Source organism: Cervus elaphus, chromosome 19, assembly GCF_910594005.1.
Source record: "Cervus elaphus chromosome 19, mCerEla1.1, whole genome shotgun sequence".
Lineage (NCBI taxonomy): Eukaryota > Metazoa > Chordata > Mammalia > Artiodactyla > Cervidae > Cervus > Cervus elaphus.
The window spans coordinates 19,058,306-19,075,246 of NC_057833.1; the positions used below are offsets into that span (position 1 = coordinate 19,058,306).

General features: G+C 34.0%; 1 protein-coding gene across 1 annotated transcript in view; it reads right to left on the minus strand.

Moving 5' to 3' along the window:
• Window positions 1–1,758: 1,758 nt before the first annotated feature.
• BCHE (butyrylcholinesterase) overlaps window positions 1,759–16,941 on the minus strand; it is a 70,162-nt gene continuing 54,979 nt past the window's right edge. The window contains exons 3-4 of the mRNA XM_043875193.1: window positions 12,551–12,717; window positions 1,759–2,365 (exon numbers count right to left, since the gene is read on the minus strand). Of these exons, the coding sequence (XP_043731128.1) occupies window positions 2,241–2,365; window positions 12,551–12,717 (292 nt within the window). The 3' untranslated portion in view covers window positions 1,759–2,240. The remainder of the gene's footprint in view (window positions 2,366–12,550; window positions 12,718–16,941) is intronic.

Here is a 16,941-nt window from a genome sequence, read left to right on the forward strand (position 1 = left end):
AAGCAAATTCTCTAAGAAACTGGAAGTCAGAGGCCCACAGCCAGGAGGAAATCTGTCTAAAACTTAGTCAAGCTGAGGGGAACAGTAAGGCTATCTTGGTCAAGGCAATGACTTTGAATTTATATTCCAGGTTGTATTATGTATAATAGTAGCATTCCTCTGGCTTTTATCCCTCCCGTTGACTAAAATTGGGAGCAGTTATCATTAATAGATGATAGATAGATAAAAGGTAGATTGATAGATCATTCTATCTCTCTTATTTTTAGATCATTCTCTTGATATAGTTACTTCAAGGATTTTAGAATGGTGTTTAACACTGTTAAATACATTTTTATAGTTTATTATCCAGAGGCTTCTTTGATAAATCCTCTCTGCTCCTGTTTTTTCTCCCCTAACCACTGAAGGAAATCAAAAATAATTAGAACAGAATGCCTAACTCAGAAAAACAAGGTAATATAGTAATCGCCTCAAGCAAAAGACTTCTGCAAATGCTTCTGAGGAGAAAAGCAAGTTGCTGTATTCACCTGCCTAGTTTAATAATCATTATGTAATTAATCCTAGTAGCATCTCTTTCTGAGCCTGGCAAGAATGATTACTTGTCCATATTCTTGAGAGTTCACAAAATAGTCAATACTTTTAAAATGAAAAGTGCGATGGGAAACAGAAATTAAAAGTCTGATTAGTCATCTTGCATCTGAATTACTATTATTACTTAGTGTCAAATAAGCAAATTCTGTTTGCTGTGTTAATCACTCAGTCATGTCTTTAATCTATACTGAGCACTAGTTTTCAGTGCTTAATTAGCATAATCAACAATACTGCCCTGGGCTTCTCTGGTAGTTCCGAGGTAAAGAATCCACCTGCCAAGGCAGGAGACACAGGTCCGGGAATATCTCACACGCCTGAGAGCAACTAAGCCTGTGCACGCTGACACCTGAGCCTGTGCCCCAGAGCCTGGGAACCACAACTGCGGAGGCCATGTGCCGCAACTACCGAAGGCCATGTGCCCTAGAGCCTGTTTCCACACGAGAAGCCACCGCAGTGAGAAGCCTGTGCACTGCAAAGAATAGTAGCTCTCATTTGCCACAACTAGAGGAAAGCCCACACAACAACGAAGACCCAGCACAGCCTGAAAAAATCAATAAAACTGTTTAAAAAAAGAAAAAAAGAGGTGATGGCCATTTAAGACAAAGCAAAATAGCAAAACAAAACAAAAACAGTGCTGCTCTTTCCTGGGATTTAAAATCTCCTGACATCGTCCCTTTAATGAAAGACAGTGAATTTATTCATGGGATATGTTCCCTTGTCATGAAAGTTAGTAAATGCAGCTTTGTAATTTTTAAAATTATTAAAACAATATAATTTTTCTGAAGATAATATAATCATTTCTTTTTTGAAACTGAACAATTTCTTTACTAAAATCCTGATATATGTGGGTGCAGTCAAGGGATATTTCAGATAGTACATAATTTTTGCATTACAGGAAGAGTAATTTACATGTGGACATGTTTGGGGAGAGTTGAGGAGTGAGGATGTGAGAAAGAAAAAAGTTGAAAGAACAGGAATATAATTTGAGGACTATAAGCATACACATCTTTAAAAAATTCAAAATAGAAGTAATTATATTCTTTTACATTTTGTCTTTTGGTTGTGACATTTTGTTTCTATCATTAGATGATTCCAAGTGATCAAGCCTCTTATTTTAAGATTCTCTTAAATAAATTTTCTTGCCTTCATATAAAAGAAAAACCAAAGCAGCCAATTACTTTGTTTGTTTTAATGTATCATGTTAACATTAAATGCATAAATTAGTTAAAAGGAAATATTGTAAATCACAGTATGTAATGTTTCAAGACCTCCCATCCATTTTTTAAAAATATATTTTATCAGTGGTAATAAAAATAAATTGGAGATTGGAAACAGAACTCAGATATGTTTTAGGGAAAAATTTTCTTAAAGTTATTCAGGAAAGAGAGAGTTTGAAGCTGCAGATTGTTTTAATATGCATATAATTAATTGTCATACTTTATAATGTGAAATTTAATTAAACTAGTTCTAGCCATTTGGGTTTTGAAATGCTAGGTACGATACTAAGTGAAAGAAGAGAGGAATTGATTTTATCCTTTTGGCATTTTTGTTTTATACATAATAGCTTTCTTACCAGGAGTGTAAGAGAGCCAATGATAGTTTTGCCTTGATCTACAGGAAAATGAACATTCCATAAAAGGTAAATCTATTAATTAGAGACCTGCACAGCTTTCTTTCTTGCTAGTATAATCATTAAATTGATTTTTCCAATCCATCATGTAATTGTTCCAGCGATGGAATCCTGCTTTCCATTCTCGTTCTGCTTCATCAATATTTCCTGTAAAACACGGAGTGAGTTGTATTAATCTACATTTCAATCTCTGTTTATGTTAATTAAAAATAATTTTGATTTCAGATGCCATTTTCTCCTAGCACACTGCACAGTGATCTTTTAATTTATTATTTATTATAAACTTCTTTCACTACATGAAAAACTGTAATAAATTTTTAAATATACTATATGAAAATGAAAATAATATATACATACAAGATGTAGTCAACATAAAATGTAACACACATGAGCTTGTATATTATGTCAAATTATGTTACATATTTTTGCTTTAGTTTCTGAGAAGATATATAAATATTATTTTCTAGAATCCCTTAAGCATAGTAAAAATCTCATTTAATGCATCTATTTTACATATATAATTATATAGCAGAGTGTTATCATTTCTGATGAAAATGCTCATATATAAATATTTATTATTAATGCATTAGGAGAACTTTGTAATTGGCATTCTACATAGATTTTACATTCATTCTGTATCAATATATTTTCATTACACACAAAGCCTGGTCATTGAAAAGAGTTTATTAAAAATAGTGTAAGATAGAAGTTTATTAACTGCTTTGAAAATTAGAATGATGACCAAGAAAATCTCTGTTTTTCAGCAGTTTGCAAAGTGTATGTATGTGTCAGGGGAGAGGACTGTTTCTGCCAGAAATAATATGAGACAATGAACCAAAAATGGTTTTGTAATACAAAAAACTTGAAATCTTGATTTATTTGAAAAGTGTATTATATTAAAGAATAAAGATTGTAAACAATAGAAGCTCTTAAATTATAAGCTTTTAAAATCATATATTTAAGTTCCTAATATAAATAGATGTAATAAAGCAAGAAGATGGTTTCTTCAAATCTATAAGTATTTAATATATTTGTAGTACTCTTATATTTTAAGTTTTTAGGAGATTTTGCCAAGAGATAGCACTGGTCACAGCAAACAACCTCTTCCAACAACAAATGGACTACAAATGGACATGTCTACAAATGGACATCACCAGACGGTCAATACCAAAATCAGACTGATTATTTTCTTTGCAGCCATAAATGGAGAGGCTCCATACAATCAGCAAAAACAAGACTGTGAGCTGACTGGGGCTTAGACCATGAACTCCTTATTACCGAATTCAGACTTAAATTGAAGAAAGTAGGGGAAACCACTAAACCATTCAGGTATGACTTAAATCAAATACCTTACGATTATACAGTGGAAGTGACAAATAGATTCAAGGGATTAGATCTGATAGACAGAGTGCCTGAAGAACTATGGATGGAGGTTCGTGACACTGTACAGGAGGCAGGGATCAAGACCATCCCCAAGAAAAAGAAATGCAAAAGGCAAAATGGTTGTCTGAGGAGGGCTTATAAATAGGTGAGAAAAGAAGAGAAGTGAAAAGCAAAAGAGTAAAGAAAAGGTACACCCATTTGAATGCAGAGTTCCAAAGAATAGCAAGGAGAGACAAGGAAGCCTTCCTCAGTGATCAATGAAAAGAAACAGGAACACAATAGAATGGGAAAGACGAGAGATCTTTTCAAGAAAATGAGAGATACCAATAGAATATTTCATGCAAAGATGGGCACAAAAAAAGGACAGAAATGGAAGTTACCTAACAGAAGCAGAACATATTAAAAAAGGGTGGCAAGAATACACAGAAGAACTATACAAAACAGATCTTCATAACTCAGATAACCATGATGGTATGATCACTCACCTAGAGCCAGACATCCTGGAATGTGAAGTCAAGTGGGATTTAGGAAGCATCATTACGAGCAAAGCTAGTGAAGGTGATGGAATTCCAGTTGAACTATTTCAAATCCTAAAAGATGATGCTGTGAAAGGGCTGCACTGAATATGTCAGCAAATTGGAAAACTCAGCAGTAGTCACAGGACTAGAAAAGGTCAGGTTTCATTCCAATCCCAAAGTAGGCAATGCAAAAGAATGCTCTAACTATGCACAATTGCACTCATCTCACACACTAGCAAAGTGATGCTCAAAGTTCTCCAAGCCAGGCTACAACTGTAAGTGAACTGAGATATTCCAGATTTTCTTGCTGAATTTAGCAAAGGCAGAGAAACCAATATCAAATTGCCAACATCTGTCAGATCATTGAAAAAGCAAGAGAGTTCCAGAAAAACATCAACTTCTGTTTTACTGAATACAATAAAGCCTTTGACTGTGTGGATCACAACAAACTGTGGAAAACTCTTAGAGATGGGAATACCAGAACACCTGACCTGCCTCCTGAGATATCTGTATGCATGCCAAGAAGCAACAGTTAGAACTGGACATGGAACAACAGAATGGTTCCAAATAGGGAAAGGAGTACGTCAAGGCTGTATACTGTCACCCTGCTTATTTAACTTATATGCACATCATGGGAAATGCCAGGCTGGAGGAAGCACTAGCTGGAATCAAAACTGCCAGGAGAAATATCAATAACCTCAGATATACAGATGACACCACCCTAATGGCAGAAAATGAACAGTGACTAAAGAGCCTCTTGATGAAAGTGAAAGAGGAGAATGAATAAGTTGGCTTAAAATGCAACATTCAGAAAACTAAGATCATGGCATCTGGATCTATGGCAAATAGATGGAGAAACAATGCAAACAGTGACAGACTTTATTTTCTTGGCTCCAAAATCACTGCAGATCGTGACTGTAGCCATGAAAGTAAAAGACACTTACTCCTTAGAAGAAAAGCTGTGACCAACCTAGACAGCATGTTAAAAAGAGGAGACATTACTTTGCTGACAAAGGTCCATCCAGTCAAAGCTATGGTTTTTCCAGTAGTCATGTATGGATGCGAGAATTGGACTATACAGAAAGCTGAGCAATGAAGAATTGATGCTTTTGAACTGTGGTGTTGGAGAAGACTCTTGAGATCCCCTTGGACTGCAAGGAGATCCAACCAGTCCATCCTAAAGGAGATCAGTCCTGGGTGTTCATTGGAAGGACCGATGCTGAAGCTTAAACTCCAATACTTTGGCCACCTGATACAAAGAATTGACTCATTTGAAAAGACCCTGATGCTGGGAAAGATTGAAGGCAGGAGGAGAAGGGGACGACAGAGGATGAGATGGCTGGATGGCATCACCGACTCGATGGACATGAGTTTGAGCAAGCTCTAGCAGTTGGTGATGAACAGAGAAGCCTGGCGTGCTGCAGTTCATGGGTTCGCAGAGTCAGACATGACTGAGTGACTGAGCTGAACTGAACTTAATAAAGCTAGAAGATGGTTTATTTAAATCTATAGGTATTTTATATATTTGTAGTTCTCTCATTTTTAAGTCTTCAGAATGCTGAGCTACAGTCGTTAAATTAAAAACAAAAGTTTAAGTTATTTCAACTATTGTGAAAATAAAAACTGACAATTTTTATTATATACTTTTCAGTTAGGAATTTTGAAATTAATTATAACTTTGTAAGGTGTTAGTTAGGAGAATGTTCATGTGATCTCATACTACAATATAATGTATACATAAAAATGTCTTCATATTATTAACAATGGAGCACATTCAGTGATTTGTTTTTTGTTAAATGACAGTGAAAATATTTAATGCCATTAAGAGATCCCCTGTAATTTAAGATATATTTAGGTTTGAAATGTTCACAGTTTTTGGACATTGGACAAATATTTGTGAGTTTATAGGAAAAAATGTCCTATTTCTATGTAAAATGCCTTTGTAAAGGTCAATGGCTATACTTTATTTGTGAATAGAAGAACTTTTCTAAAGAGTCAAAAAACAGTAGATGTGGAAGAAAGATATTAAATATCCTACCAAATGATATACTCTTCTGTTCTTTTTTATGATAATTAAATGCTGTTTTAAATTTATTTACACAAAATAAGAACTCTAAAGTTTAGAAACAACAAAACTTTTGGTATAACAAATAAGTGACTGGTAATTTAGCATTTAGATGATGAATTTTAATATTTAGAGAAAAGGTCTTATATCTGATTTTCTTTTCTTCATGGAATTATATAAAATCCATTGATTCATGTAAACATAAATTTATTTCTTTTTGGGTCATAATCAAATATCTATACAATTTACTTACTAAAAGTTTACTTTCTAATGTCAAAATGCTCTGTAAATCTGATTACATTTTCCCTTTAGAATTACTGAATATTGATTGAGACAATACAGTACAAAACATTTAATTATTTTCTAACAGAATCTAAAGGAACTGGATACACTGTAATGAAAAGACAATAAAAAAAACCCTTAGTCCTATGTCATAAATCATAACCAAAATTAGAATTTTTTTCTCCTCCCCTACTTCTTTTTCCTCCCAAACTAGAATACTGTTATACTTAAGTGGCTATAGATTTATCATCATCAGTGAGATGCAGTTCTATTTGTTTTGTAGTTAACAGGGTGCTGCACTGTGAAATAAAGAAAAGAACATCAATATAAGCTTTGGAGTGACATGGGTTGAAATTCCAGCTTGACCAATCATGATATTCATATAAAAAAATTAACTTTTCAAATTAATTTTCCAACTGTAAACGGAGTTGGTAATCCCTATTTTGCAGTGTTGCCATGAGGGATAATTGAGATGGTGTGTACATTTTGGAATTAAACTATATGCATTTATGGGGAGCTCTGGAAATGAACTTACTGCCTTTGTTACAAAAATTCATTCCTAACTTTGTTCTTTATTGAATCAGTGTAGACCTAGATCAATATCAGTAATTTAAAAACACACTGATACAACTTTTTCAGGACTTGCATGATCTTTGTTTTGCCCACATTGTGTTTCATTTGGGGGAAAGTCAGCAGTCTTCGCTACACAAAGAAGGATATAAGTAAACTATTTTTTTTTTTTTTTTTTGTCTTGTCAGTTAAAAAAGGGTGAGCAATATTTTACCAGAACTAAGTCTAACTAGCCAAGTCTGAGGAGTTAGGACAGAACATAAGAGAAGTTATTGTTATTGTTAATCAAGATGAAGGTAGAAGACATTAATTACATTGATATTGAATGGTACTGAACATTACAATAAAAACTAACATTTCCTGTGTTTTGAGAGATCATAAAAATATCATCTGTCCCCTTTACTTGCTTATATTCCTGTTTTTCAACCAGTTATTAAAATTGCAAAGGGATTCATAATTCTTTATAAAGCAAATCATAAACTTACTAATTGCCCTGTTATAATTTGAGGTGTGTGATGAGATGGTGTGAACTACGATAAACTTGTCAGGAAGATCTGCTGGAGAAGTGATAGGTTACCCACTCCAGTATTTTTGGACATCCCTCGTGGCTCAGCTGGTAAAGAATCTGTCTGCAGTGGGGAAGACCTGGGTTTGACCCATGGGTTGGAAAGGCTATTCTGGCCTGGAGAGTTCCATGTGGATTGTATAGTCCATGGAGTCACTAAGAGTCAGACATACTGAGCAACTTTCACTTTCATGATAACTCAGACTGGGCTTTGTGAAGACTTCATATGTTTTACAGTGAAATAAATAAATCAGTTACTTTGATCCAAATAACTCAAAGTCTTTTGTTTATTTGTTTGCTTTGTTTTGCTTTTAACAACGCATGGAAAAGTCAAATATGAAAAACTGCTTGATATTTTTCCTTCAAACTACCTTTTCACTATACCATTTTTGTTTGCATTCTTGATGCCTAATTAGAAAATAGCAGAATATGAGATTCCAAAGTGATCAATCAGAATAATATGTCAACTCTTAAATTTACATTAGTCTTCTTTAGTTGTATCAACCAGTATTTCATGATTTATTCAAAGGCCAAAGGAGGAACAATTGGATCTGATTTTTTTGTAATCTGAGAAGATGTGTAGGTCAATTTTTTCCCTTTATATGAATTTACTTCCTCAATTTTAATGAAAAATATTGATATTTCATCAACTTTGAATGGGTCATTTCTCTACTTCCATTTCTTGTGATTATGAAATATTGTAGTTATATTCTTAGCAAAAAATCTGAATTTGTTAACAGTTGAAACAGTGTATTTTATTTCTTGCAGGTGCTTGCAATAAGATCACAGGTGTGTGCTGAAATATAGTCTGAAGTTAAGAGTTAGAATTTGAGTGTTAAACAAATCTTAAGGATCATTTTTTTGAGCATATTTACTACTCAGATGGAAATAACTGCTCAGAAGGTACTTATGCTTATTGTACTTCCATAGTGACTGAAGTAAACATTTCTCCTTTTAAGAAGTCCTGTTCAGTATTTATTTTTTGAAATTTTCCTTTGCTTGTGAAGTTACCTTGCTTTTAAAAAAACCAAAAGGAGTATTTCCATAAAATCTTCAGCCCAGGTCATCTGAACCAAATTTTCAGAATATTGAAGAGTAAAATGTTTAAAGTTTTATGACTTGATAAATATAAGGTACGTTAATAACATATCTTCTTAATATTTAAATCCCTCTACATTATTTGTTTATAAAACCTAAAGACATGACATTTCAAACTAATTGTTTAAGTGTAAATATTATTATTACTAATGAATACATTGTTGATATTATAACAATTATGTCATACATTTACTTTAAAATTTACTAAATATATTTCATAAAACTACTTTGGGGTAATTATCTGAAAAAATAGTGATAAATATAAAATATGTTTTCAAGATACATTGGGAGTATCCCAGAGTGAGATATGTGTTTCCACACAGCACAGTGTTCTTTACATTAGGAAGTTGTTCAGCCCTGGGTAGGAGAGAGCAGCATCTAGCCAAAAACATAGGAGGTGGTTTATTCAACTGCTTTATAGAAGTTGGATATTTAGAGAGAGAGATTTGGAAGTACATCTTCAAAAACTGTTGATATTGAAATTTTATTTTATCCACAAATACACTACAGTAGGGGCTTCCCAGGTGGTGCTAGTGGTAAAAAGCCCACCAGCCAATGGATGCTGGAGATTTAAGAGACACAGGTCTCATACGTATGTTGGGAAGATCCCCTGGAGGAGGACATGGCAACCCACTCCAGTATTCTTGCCTGGAGAATCCCATGGACAGAGGAGCTTGGCAAGCTACAGTTCATAGGGTTGCAAAGAGTTGGACACAACTGAGACGACTTAGCATGCACACACACACACACTGCAACAGACCACATGTGCTTCAACCAGAACGACTAAGTTGATTTTATAATAAATTAGTCATTTAAACATTTCCCGTACTCTCAGCTTATTTTGCTTCAAATTATGATCCTCCCATTTCAAAATCTGAGGTTATTGATATTTCTTCTGGCAATCTTGACTCCAGCTTGTGCTTCTTCTAGCCCAGCATTTCTCATGATGTACTCTGCATATAAGTTAAATAAGCAAGGTGACAATATACAGCCTTGACATACTCCTTTTCCTATTTGGAACCAGTCTGTTGGTCCATGCCCAATTCTAACTGTTGCTTCCTGACCTGTATACAGGTTTCTCAAGAGGCAGGTCAGGTGGTCTGGTATTCCCATCTCTTGAAGAATTTTCCACAGTTTATTGTGATCCATACAGTCAAAGGCTTTGGCATAGTCAATAAAGCAGAAATAGATGTTTTTCTGGAACTCTCTTGCTTTTTCAATGATCCAGTAGATGTTGGCAATTTGATCTCTGGTTCCTCTGCCTTTTCTAAAACCAGCTTGAACATCTGGAAGTTCACGGTTCACATATTGCTGAAGCCTGGCTTAGAGAATTTTGAGCATTACTTTACTAGCGTGTGAGATGAGTGCAATTGTGCAGTAGTTTGAGCATTCTTTGGCATTGCCTTTCTTTAGGACTGGAATGAAAACTGACCTTTTCCAGTCCTGTGGCCACTGCTGAGTTTTCCAATTTGCTGACATATTGAGTGCAGCACTTTCACAGCATCATCTTTTAGAATTTGATATAGCTCAACTGGAATGCCATCGCCTCCACTAGCTTTGTTCTTAGTGATGCTTCCTAAGGCCCACTTGACTTCACATTCCAGGATGTCTGGCTCTAGGTGAGTGGGAGTGATCACACCTTCATGATTATCTGGGTTGTGAAGATCTTTTTTGTATAGTTCTGTGTATTCTTGCCACTTCTTAATATCTTCTGCTTCTGATAGGTCCATACCATTTCTGTCCTTTATTGAACCCATCTTTTCATGAAATGTTCCCTTGGTATCTCTAATTTTCTTGAATTAAAGAGCCTCTTGATGAAAGTGAAAGAAAAGAGTGAAAAAGTTGGCTTAAACCTCAACATTCAGAAAACTAAGATCATGGCATCTGGTCCCATTACTTCATGGGAAATAGATGGGGAAACAGTGGAAACCATGGATGACTTTATTTTTCTTGGCTCCAAAATCACTGCAGATGGTGATTGCAGCCATGAAATTAAAAGACACTTGCTCCTTGGAAGGAAAGTTATGACCAACCTAGACAGCATATTAAAAAACAGAGACATTACTTTGCCAACAAAGGTCTGTCTAGTCAAGGCTATGGTTTTTCCAGTAGTCATGTATGGCTGTGAGAGTTGGAGTATAAAGAAAGCTGAGTGCCAAAGAATTGATGCTTTTGAACTGTGGTGTTGGAGAAGACTCTTGAGAGTCCCTTGGACAGCAAGGAGATCCAACCAGTCCATCCTAAAGGAGGTCAGTCCTGGGTGTTCATTGGAGGGACTGATGTTGAAGCTGAAACTCCAATACTTTGGCCACCTGATGTGAAGAGCTGACTCATTTGAAAAGACCCTGATGCTGAGAAAGACTGAGGGCAGGAGGACAGGGGATGAGATGGTTGGATGGCATCACTGACACAATGGATATATATTTGTGTGGATTCTGGGAGTTAGTGATGGACAGGGAGGTGTGGCATGCTGCAGTTCATGGGGTTGCAAAGAGTTGGACACGACTGAGCAACTGAACTGAGCTGAACATTTTAAAATACTGATATTTTAAGTAAAGATTGAGAATATATAGTCTGTTATATGTTAAATGGTACCTCTTCTAGTTTCCTGGCATATTATGCATGTTACCTCATTGCTATTCACACTCCGAGGACACAAGGGCAGCACTGTAGCTCTGCCAAGGGATGCAGAAGCCCATCTCTGTTGTATATTGTGTCACAGAACATTTGGGAGTACACAGAGCACTGGTCTATAAGTAATGTTTCCCAAACAGGTGGAGTCCATAATTATAATTTTGGTGAGTAAAGTAAATAAAAAAGCATATCAAAAAGTAAATCAAAAAGCATATTAAACAATCAAGTACAACTCTGAAGTGTCCTTATTTGCCTGAAACTAACCCTTAGCCTCTCTAAAGAAGAAACTAAAACAACTACTATATAGTGATATCTAAAATGTAGCTTGAAAATTGTGGAATATTATGAGAAACAGAAGGGTAAAGTCTAAAGGAACTGGTTAGCAGTATGCCCAGTGGTTGAAAGTAAATTACTTTTATTTGAAAAATATAGCAAATAGACTTGAGGAGCTACATCAGTTATAAAGAGCTGGGCATTTAAAAAAAAAAAAGACAAAACAAAACAAACAAAAAAAACACAGGCAATGAATCATATATGTATGTCATTTTTCTCAGAGAATATGCAATCTCTTAAATTGATTGTTCAAGCTTAAATATTTTCATACTAGTGAATTTTGAAATAATACAATGATCTGAACCATTTTCCTAATATTTCCTTTTATAAATCTAAGTAATCACTTTCTGAAGCATAGCTAACTAAACTACTACTTGTTTATTATATAATAATAATATATAATGTATGTCTCTGGCCTTAAATATTTCCATGCTCAGAATATTTAGAAATATTTGGATAATGTTTTTAAATATATAAATTTTAGAGATTTTTTCCCCCTTAAAAATCAATCAATTTATCACTAAATTTGGTTTTGCCTTTTTTGGATTATCAATTGTGTTTAGATTTATATCAGTTCAATTTTTTAGTTCTATAAGTTGTTTATTTTATATATTTACTTTTTCAATTTGTATTAAATAATTCCACAAAAATTTGCTGAATAGCAAGATCACCCTATCTTAGTTCCACTATTAGGTTTCATTTTCTTCTAGAGAAAATGTCTGGTTTTACTTTCTTTAAATAATGTACACAGTGGAATCAATTAATTGTAAAGTTGCAGATGAACATTATCATCCTGCCCTGGATAGTGTAACATTTTCCTCTTTTACATAGCCCACAACCAATTATTTAACCAAATACTAACAGAACACAAAAGTAACACATACCTGTAATTTCCAAAACTTTGGGAAAAAATAGTGTCCAGAATCGGCATTGTTGAGCACGTAGTTTGGTATTTACTTTTGGTGACTCGGTATTTAAGGTGAAATATTTTTGTTCATTGCTTTTGAAAACAGGCCATCTTGTACTATTGTTCTGGGTCCCATTCGGATTTCTAAAAAAATTGAGAGGCATTATAGTTCTATTGAAGTCACTGATATATATATATATATGTTCTCAGAAATCAGTAAGAGCTTACAAAAAGTCAGAAAAATGTTGATTTGTTTGATAATCAAGCATAAAAGAACTAGTTGAATGTTTTCAGTACGTTGAAGCACTATGTTACTTAAAATCGTAGGAATTAAAATTTAAAGAAATTTTTACACATATTTTTGCTTAACATATAGGAAGAAAAATATATTCTATTTTAAAATACTAATATTTTCTTTACACTTGAACATATATATCTAATTTTGGGGCTGATTGCTCATCTCCTTAGTATGTAATAACTGTATTACTCTAGGTCTAACTTTTAAGTTGTTCTTTCATTCATATAAATTTGTTCACTGCTTAAAAATCCTTCAATAATTCCCCTGTGAGATCAGATAAAGATTAGTGAACATGCCACCCACATTTCCAAGCTTACTTTCAGGTATTCTCTTACTTTCAGGCCAGCCAACAGGAATTCGGGATACTTTCTTAGTCATTTCTTTCTCTGTTTCACCTCCTGTCTTTGCCTAGCTATTACTTCTGCCTGGAATTGCTTCATTTCCTAACATCAGGTGTCAAAATCAATTCGGAACCTTCAGTTACTGTTTTCATGCTGATGCTTCCCATATCTTCAATTGTGATTTTTATATCAAGAGTGCTTGACTCAATTTTTCAGATATTTATAATTTTTGGCTCACTTGCACCTTATAGGATTCAATAATATATTATTGCCTAGGTCACACAAAGAGAAACTCAAAGAATAAACATTCTGGAAGTGACTATCTGGATAGTTACTGGTGATTCTAAAGATTTCCCTTTAATATATTTGTATGCTGCTTTTATGAGTCTGACACTTCTCTAGGCTTTAGAAATACAAATACATATGGGAATGTAGTTTTCCTCAGAGAATTACAAGAAAGGACATCCATGAAAACAAAAAACCACCAATATACGGGAAACTAAATCAAGCATAAACACGAATTGTCAGAAGAGGGAATTAGCTAAAGAAATGCAATTTTACCTGAAGTAAGGAGGAAAAAATAAGAAATTGAACCAGAAAGAAAATTTTGGAAAACTAAAGAAAGGGAACAAAATTAAAATAGGTACAAAATTGTGTTCCTCCTAGTTCAAATAGCAATGAAAACAAACAAAAAAAAAAAGTAGTTTTCTTGGACTCTAAGAGGAGATTCTATTAGAATTATAGCTTTAGGATTTTAGTGGTATAGCAATAAGATCTGAAAATCTAGTAAAATGGTTTAGACTTTAGTTTGTAGGCCTTTACGATTCTTGAAGGATTCTTGGCCTGATGGTTTACTGTAAACATAATAGTTTAGAACTATTAACCTAGAGCTGGTATCTAGAATAACCAAGAAACCTAGAAAGTAGTCACTGAGACTTGTATCAAAAAAAAAAAAAAAAGATTAAAGTGATAGGCAAATGCAATTTATCCCTTTCTAACTTAAGCAAAACCATATAAGAAAATCTCCAGTTGAACTTTTCTAAAAGTATACCTCACAAAATTCTTCATCATTAATAACATACCTTCTATATATTATTGACAGAAACTTGGGAGAACTGATGGAACACACACTTTATTTTTCTTGCCAAAAGCCTGTGAACCCCTAGGATTTGGAAAGAGAAGCAGGCATTCATCAGCATGGTTATCTGAGGCAGATTTTGCCATCAAGAACTTGTATTGAATAAGTACCGTAAGTTCCTATTTTATCACAGATGCAGACATATTCAACCATGATTCAAGAGCTATAGAGATAAATAGCTTCGTGATGAACTGGTTGATTTTATGTAGGAACTGGATGATTTAATAAGAATTATTAAAAAGCTGAGCTATTCAAGCTAAACCAATATCATAACAGGATTGAACCCTCTTGCTTTAGGGTATTATTTGAAAGAGGTCAGGAAGAAAATTTCTCCAGATCACAGATGGCACACTTGTCTAGGTGAATTATGTAGTCTTTTTCTTTTATTTTAGAGCCTTAGAAACTAACAAGTACAGCTGCTGGAGGCTGAATATTAAACCAGGAGAACCATTGGTCTGATTCGGTACAGCAATTCTTATGTTCCTAAATTGCCCACTTTCCTTCTAATTCCATTCTAATTAACTTATGGCACCATTTTAACTGCACATTCATTTCTGGCTTCTGCAAATGGTGACTTAAACAGAGTTGACTTGTACTTGAGTTCAAGAGCGAAGCACTAATGGCACTGCCAGTGTTCATTTAACAAACTTTGTCCTATGAAATAACTCATGACATTCCAAATTGTAGTTCAGAGATAATAAAACTCCTTTGCCTATGGATGCAGATATTGTTTTCAAAAAGTGATTGAAATAGCTATTGAAGTGATGAAGCATTTTATTTTATAATTTGAAAAAACCTCCAAAGACTAAAACTTAACCAGAGACATAATTCTCTTCTTATTTGTATCAGTTAAAAACTTTGTAAAATGCAATATATTTTCCAGATACAAAATTCTGAAACACTGTGTTGTGCGTGTTCAATCCCTCAGCTGTGTCTGACCATGTGACCCCGTGACCCATAGCACACCAGACTCCTTTGTCCAAGGAATTTTCCCAGCAAGAATAATGGAGCGGGTTGCCATTTCCTCCTCCATCTTCCCAACCCAGGGACTGAATCCATATCTCTTGCATCTCCTGCATTGGCAGGCAGATGTTTTTACTACTAAGCCACCTGGAAACCCTTTGAAACACTATATAATTTTAATTTCAAAATTATAAATTTAAACTTCCTGACTTTGCTATTTTTTAAAAATATAATTTATATTCTGATTATAAAATAAATACTTCAAAGTGAAAATATGCAATACTTTCCATGAAATAAAGAAATCTCTTCTCTTTTTGTTATCAGGGTTTTTTTTTTTTTTTTCTAATTTGTGTTATACAAAAGTAGTCTAAAGATCATTCATTGCACTTTTCCTCTAATGTAGGATTGAAAAGTTTTAAGACATGGTTTATTTAACCAAAAATGCAGAATATCATTTGAACAATTGTATTACAGAAAATTGCTTGCTTGTCATTGGTATTTGAACATTTTCTGTGCATTTTATGAATAGAATCTTTAAAAAGAAATTAATTGACTCAGGGTGCCTGGTATGAAGGACTAGGAAATACTCAACTTCATGCATCGAATTTTCTTAGAAATACAAATTCCATTATTGCTTAACCAATTCTAACACAGGAATTAGGATTCCTTTAAGAATTCAGAGATGGTTATTTCTAACTAAGATATATGGTTACTTTTTAAGCGTTTTATTTTATAGTGGAGTGTAACCAATTAACAATGTTGTGACAGTTTCAGGTGAACACTGAATGGACTCAGCCATACATATTCATGCCTCCATTCTCCCTCAAACCCATCCAGGCCGCCACATAACACTGAGCAGAATTCCATGTGCTATACAGTTATTTTAAAGTGAATATATTTTAGTGTGCTTTACAATCTAGTAAAATGAAGTCATGATTAGTAGTTGTAAACTGAAAGGCCACCTGAAATACCCCACAATCATAAGCAGGCCACGAGGATATAGTATATAGTGGATAATTTCTTATATGCAAATATTCATGGATTTATATTCTGTCATGTCATGCTTAAATAAAACTGTATTTTAATTTAAAGAATAGAAGGGTTATAAAAGAGATTAAACCTATTTTTTCATTAAACAAATATCAATTGAGAGCATACTCTGTCAAACTTGTTTGAATCACAGAAGATTCAACAACAACAAAAACAGAAAAAAATTCCTACCTCATACAGTTTTCACTCTATGAGAAAGATAGACAATAATGATAATAATAAAAGAAAAAAATGTAGTATGTTGAATAGTAATTGCTCCTAGAAATAATAAAGCTGAAAGTAGGGATGATAGGAAATGATGAGTATGTAAGTATATGTGTGTGTGTGGAGGGCAGAGGATAGGGAGTGTATAATAATGAACTTGATTGACTTTTGTCCAAATTTCCTTGTGAGATAACCTCTAAGTCTTGGAACTTTGCACCATACCTGATAGTTTATACTAACAGGGTGATTCGTGTTGTGCATATGATGGCTTTTGCTAATGCCATGACTCAGGGTGGGGCTGCCCACATTGATAATCTTAGGGAAGGAACTGACTTCCCCTGAAAAACTAACCCGTGATTAGAGGGTCGGGACTT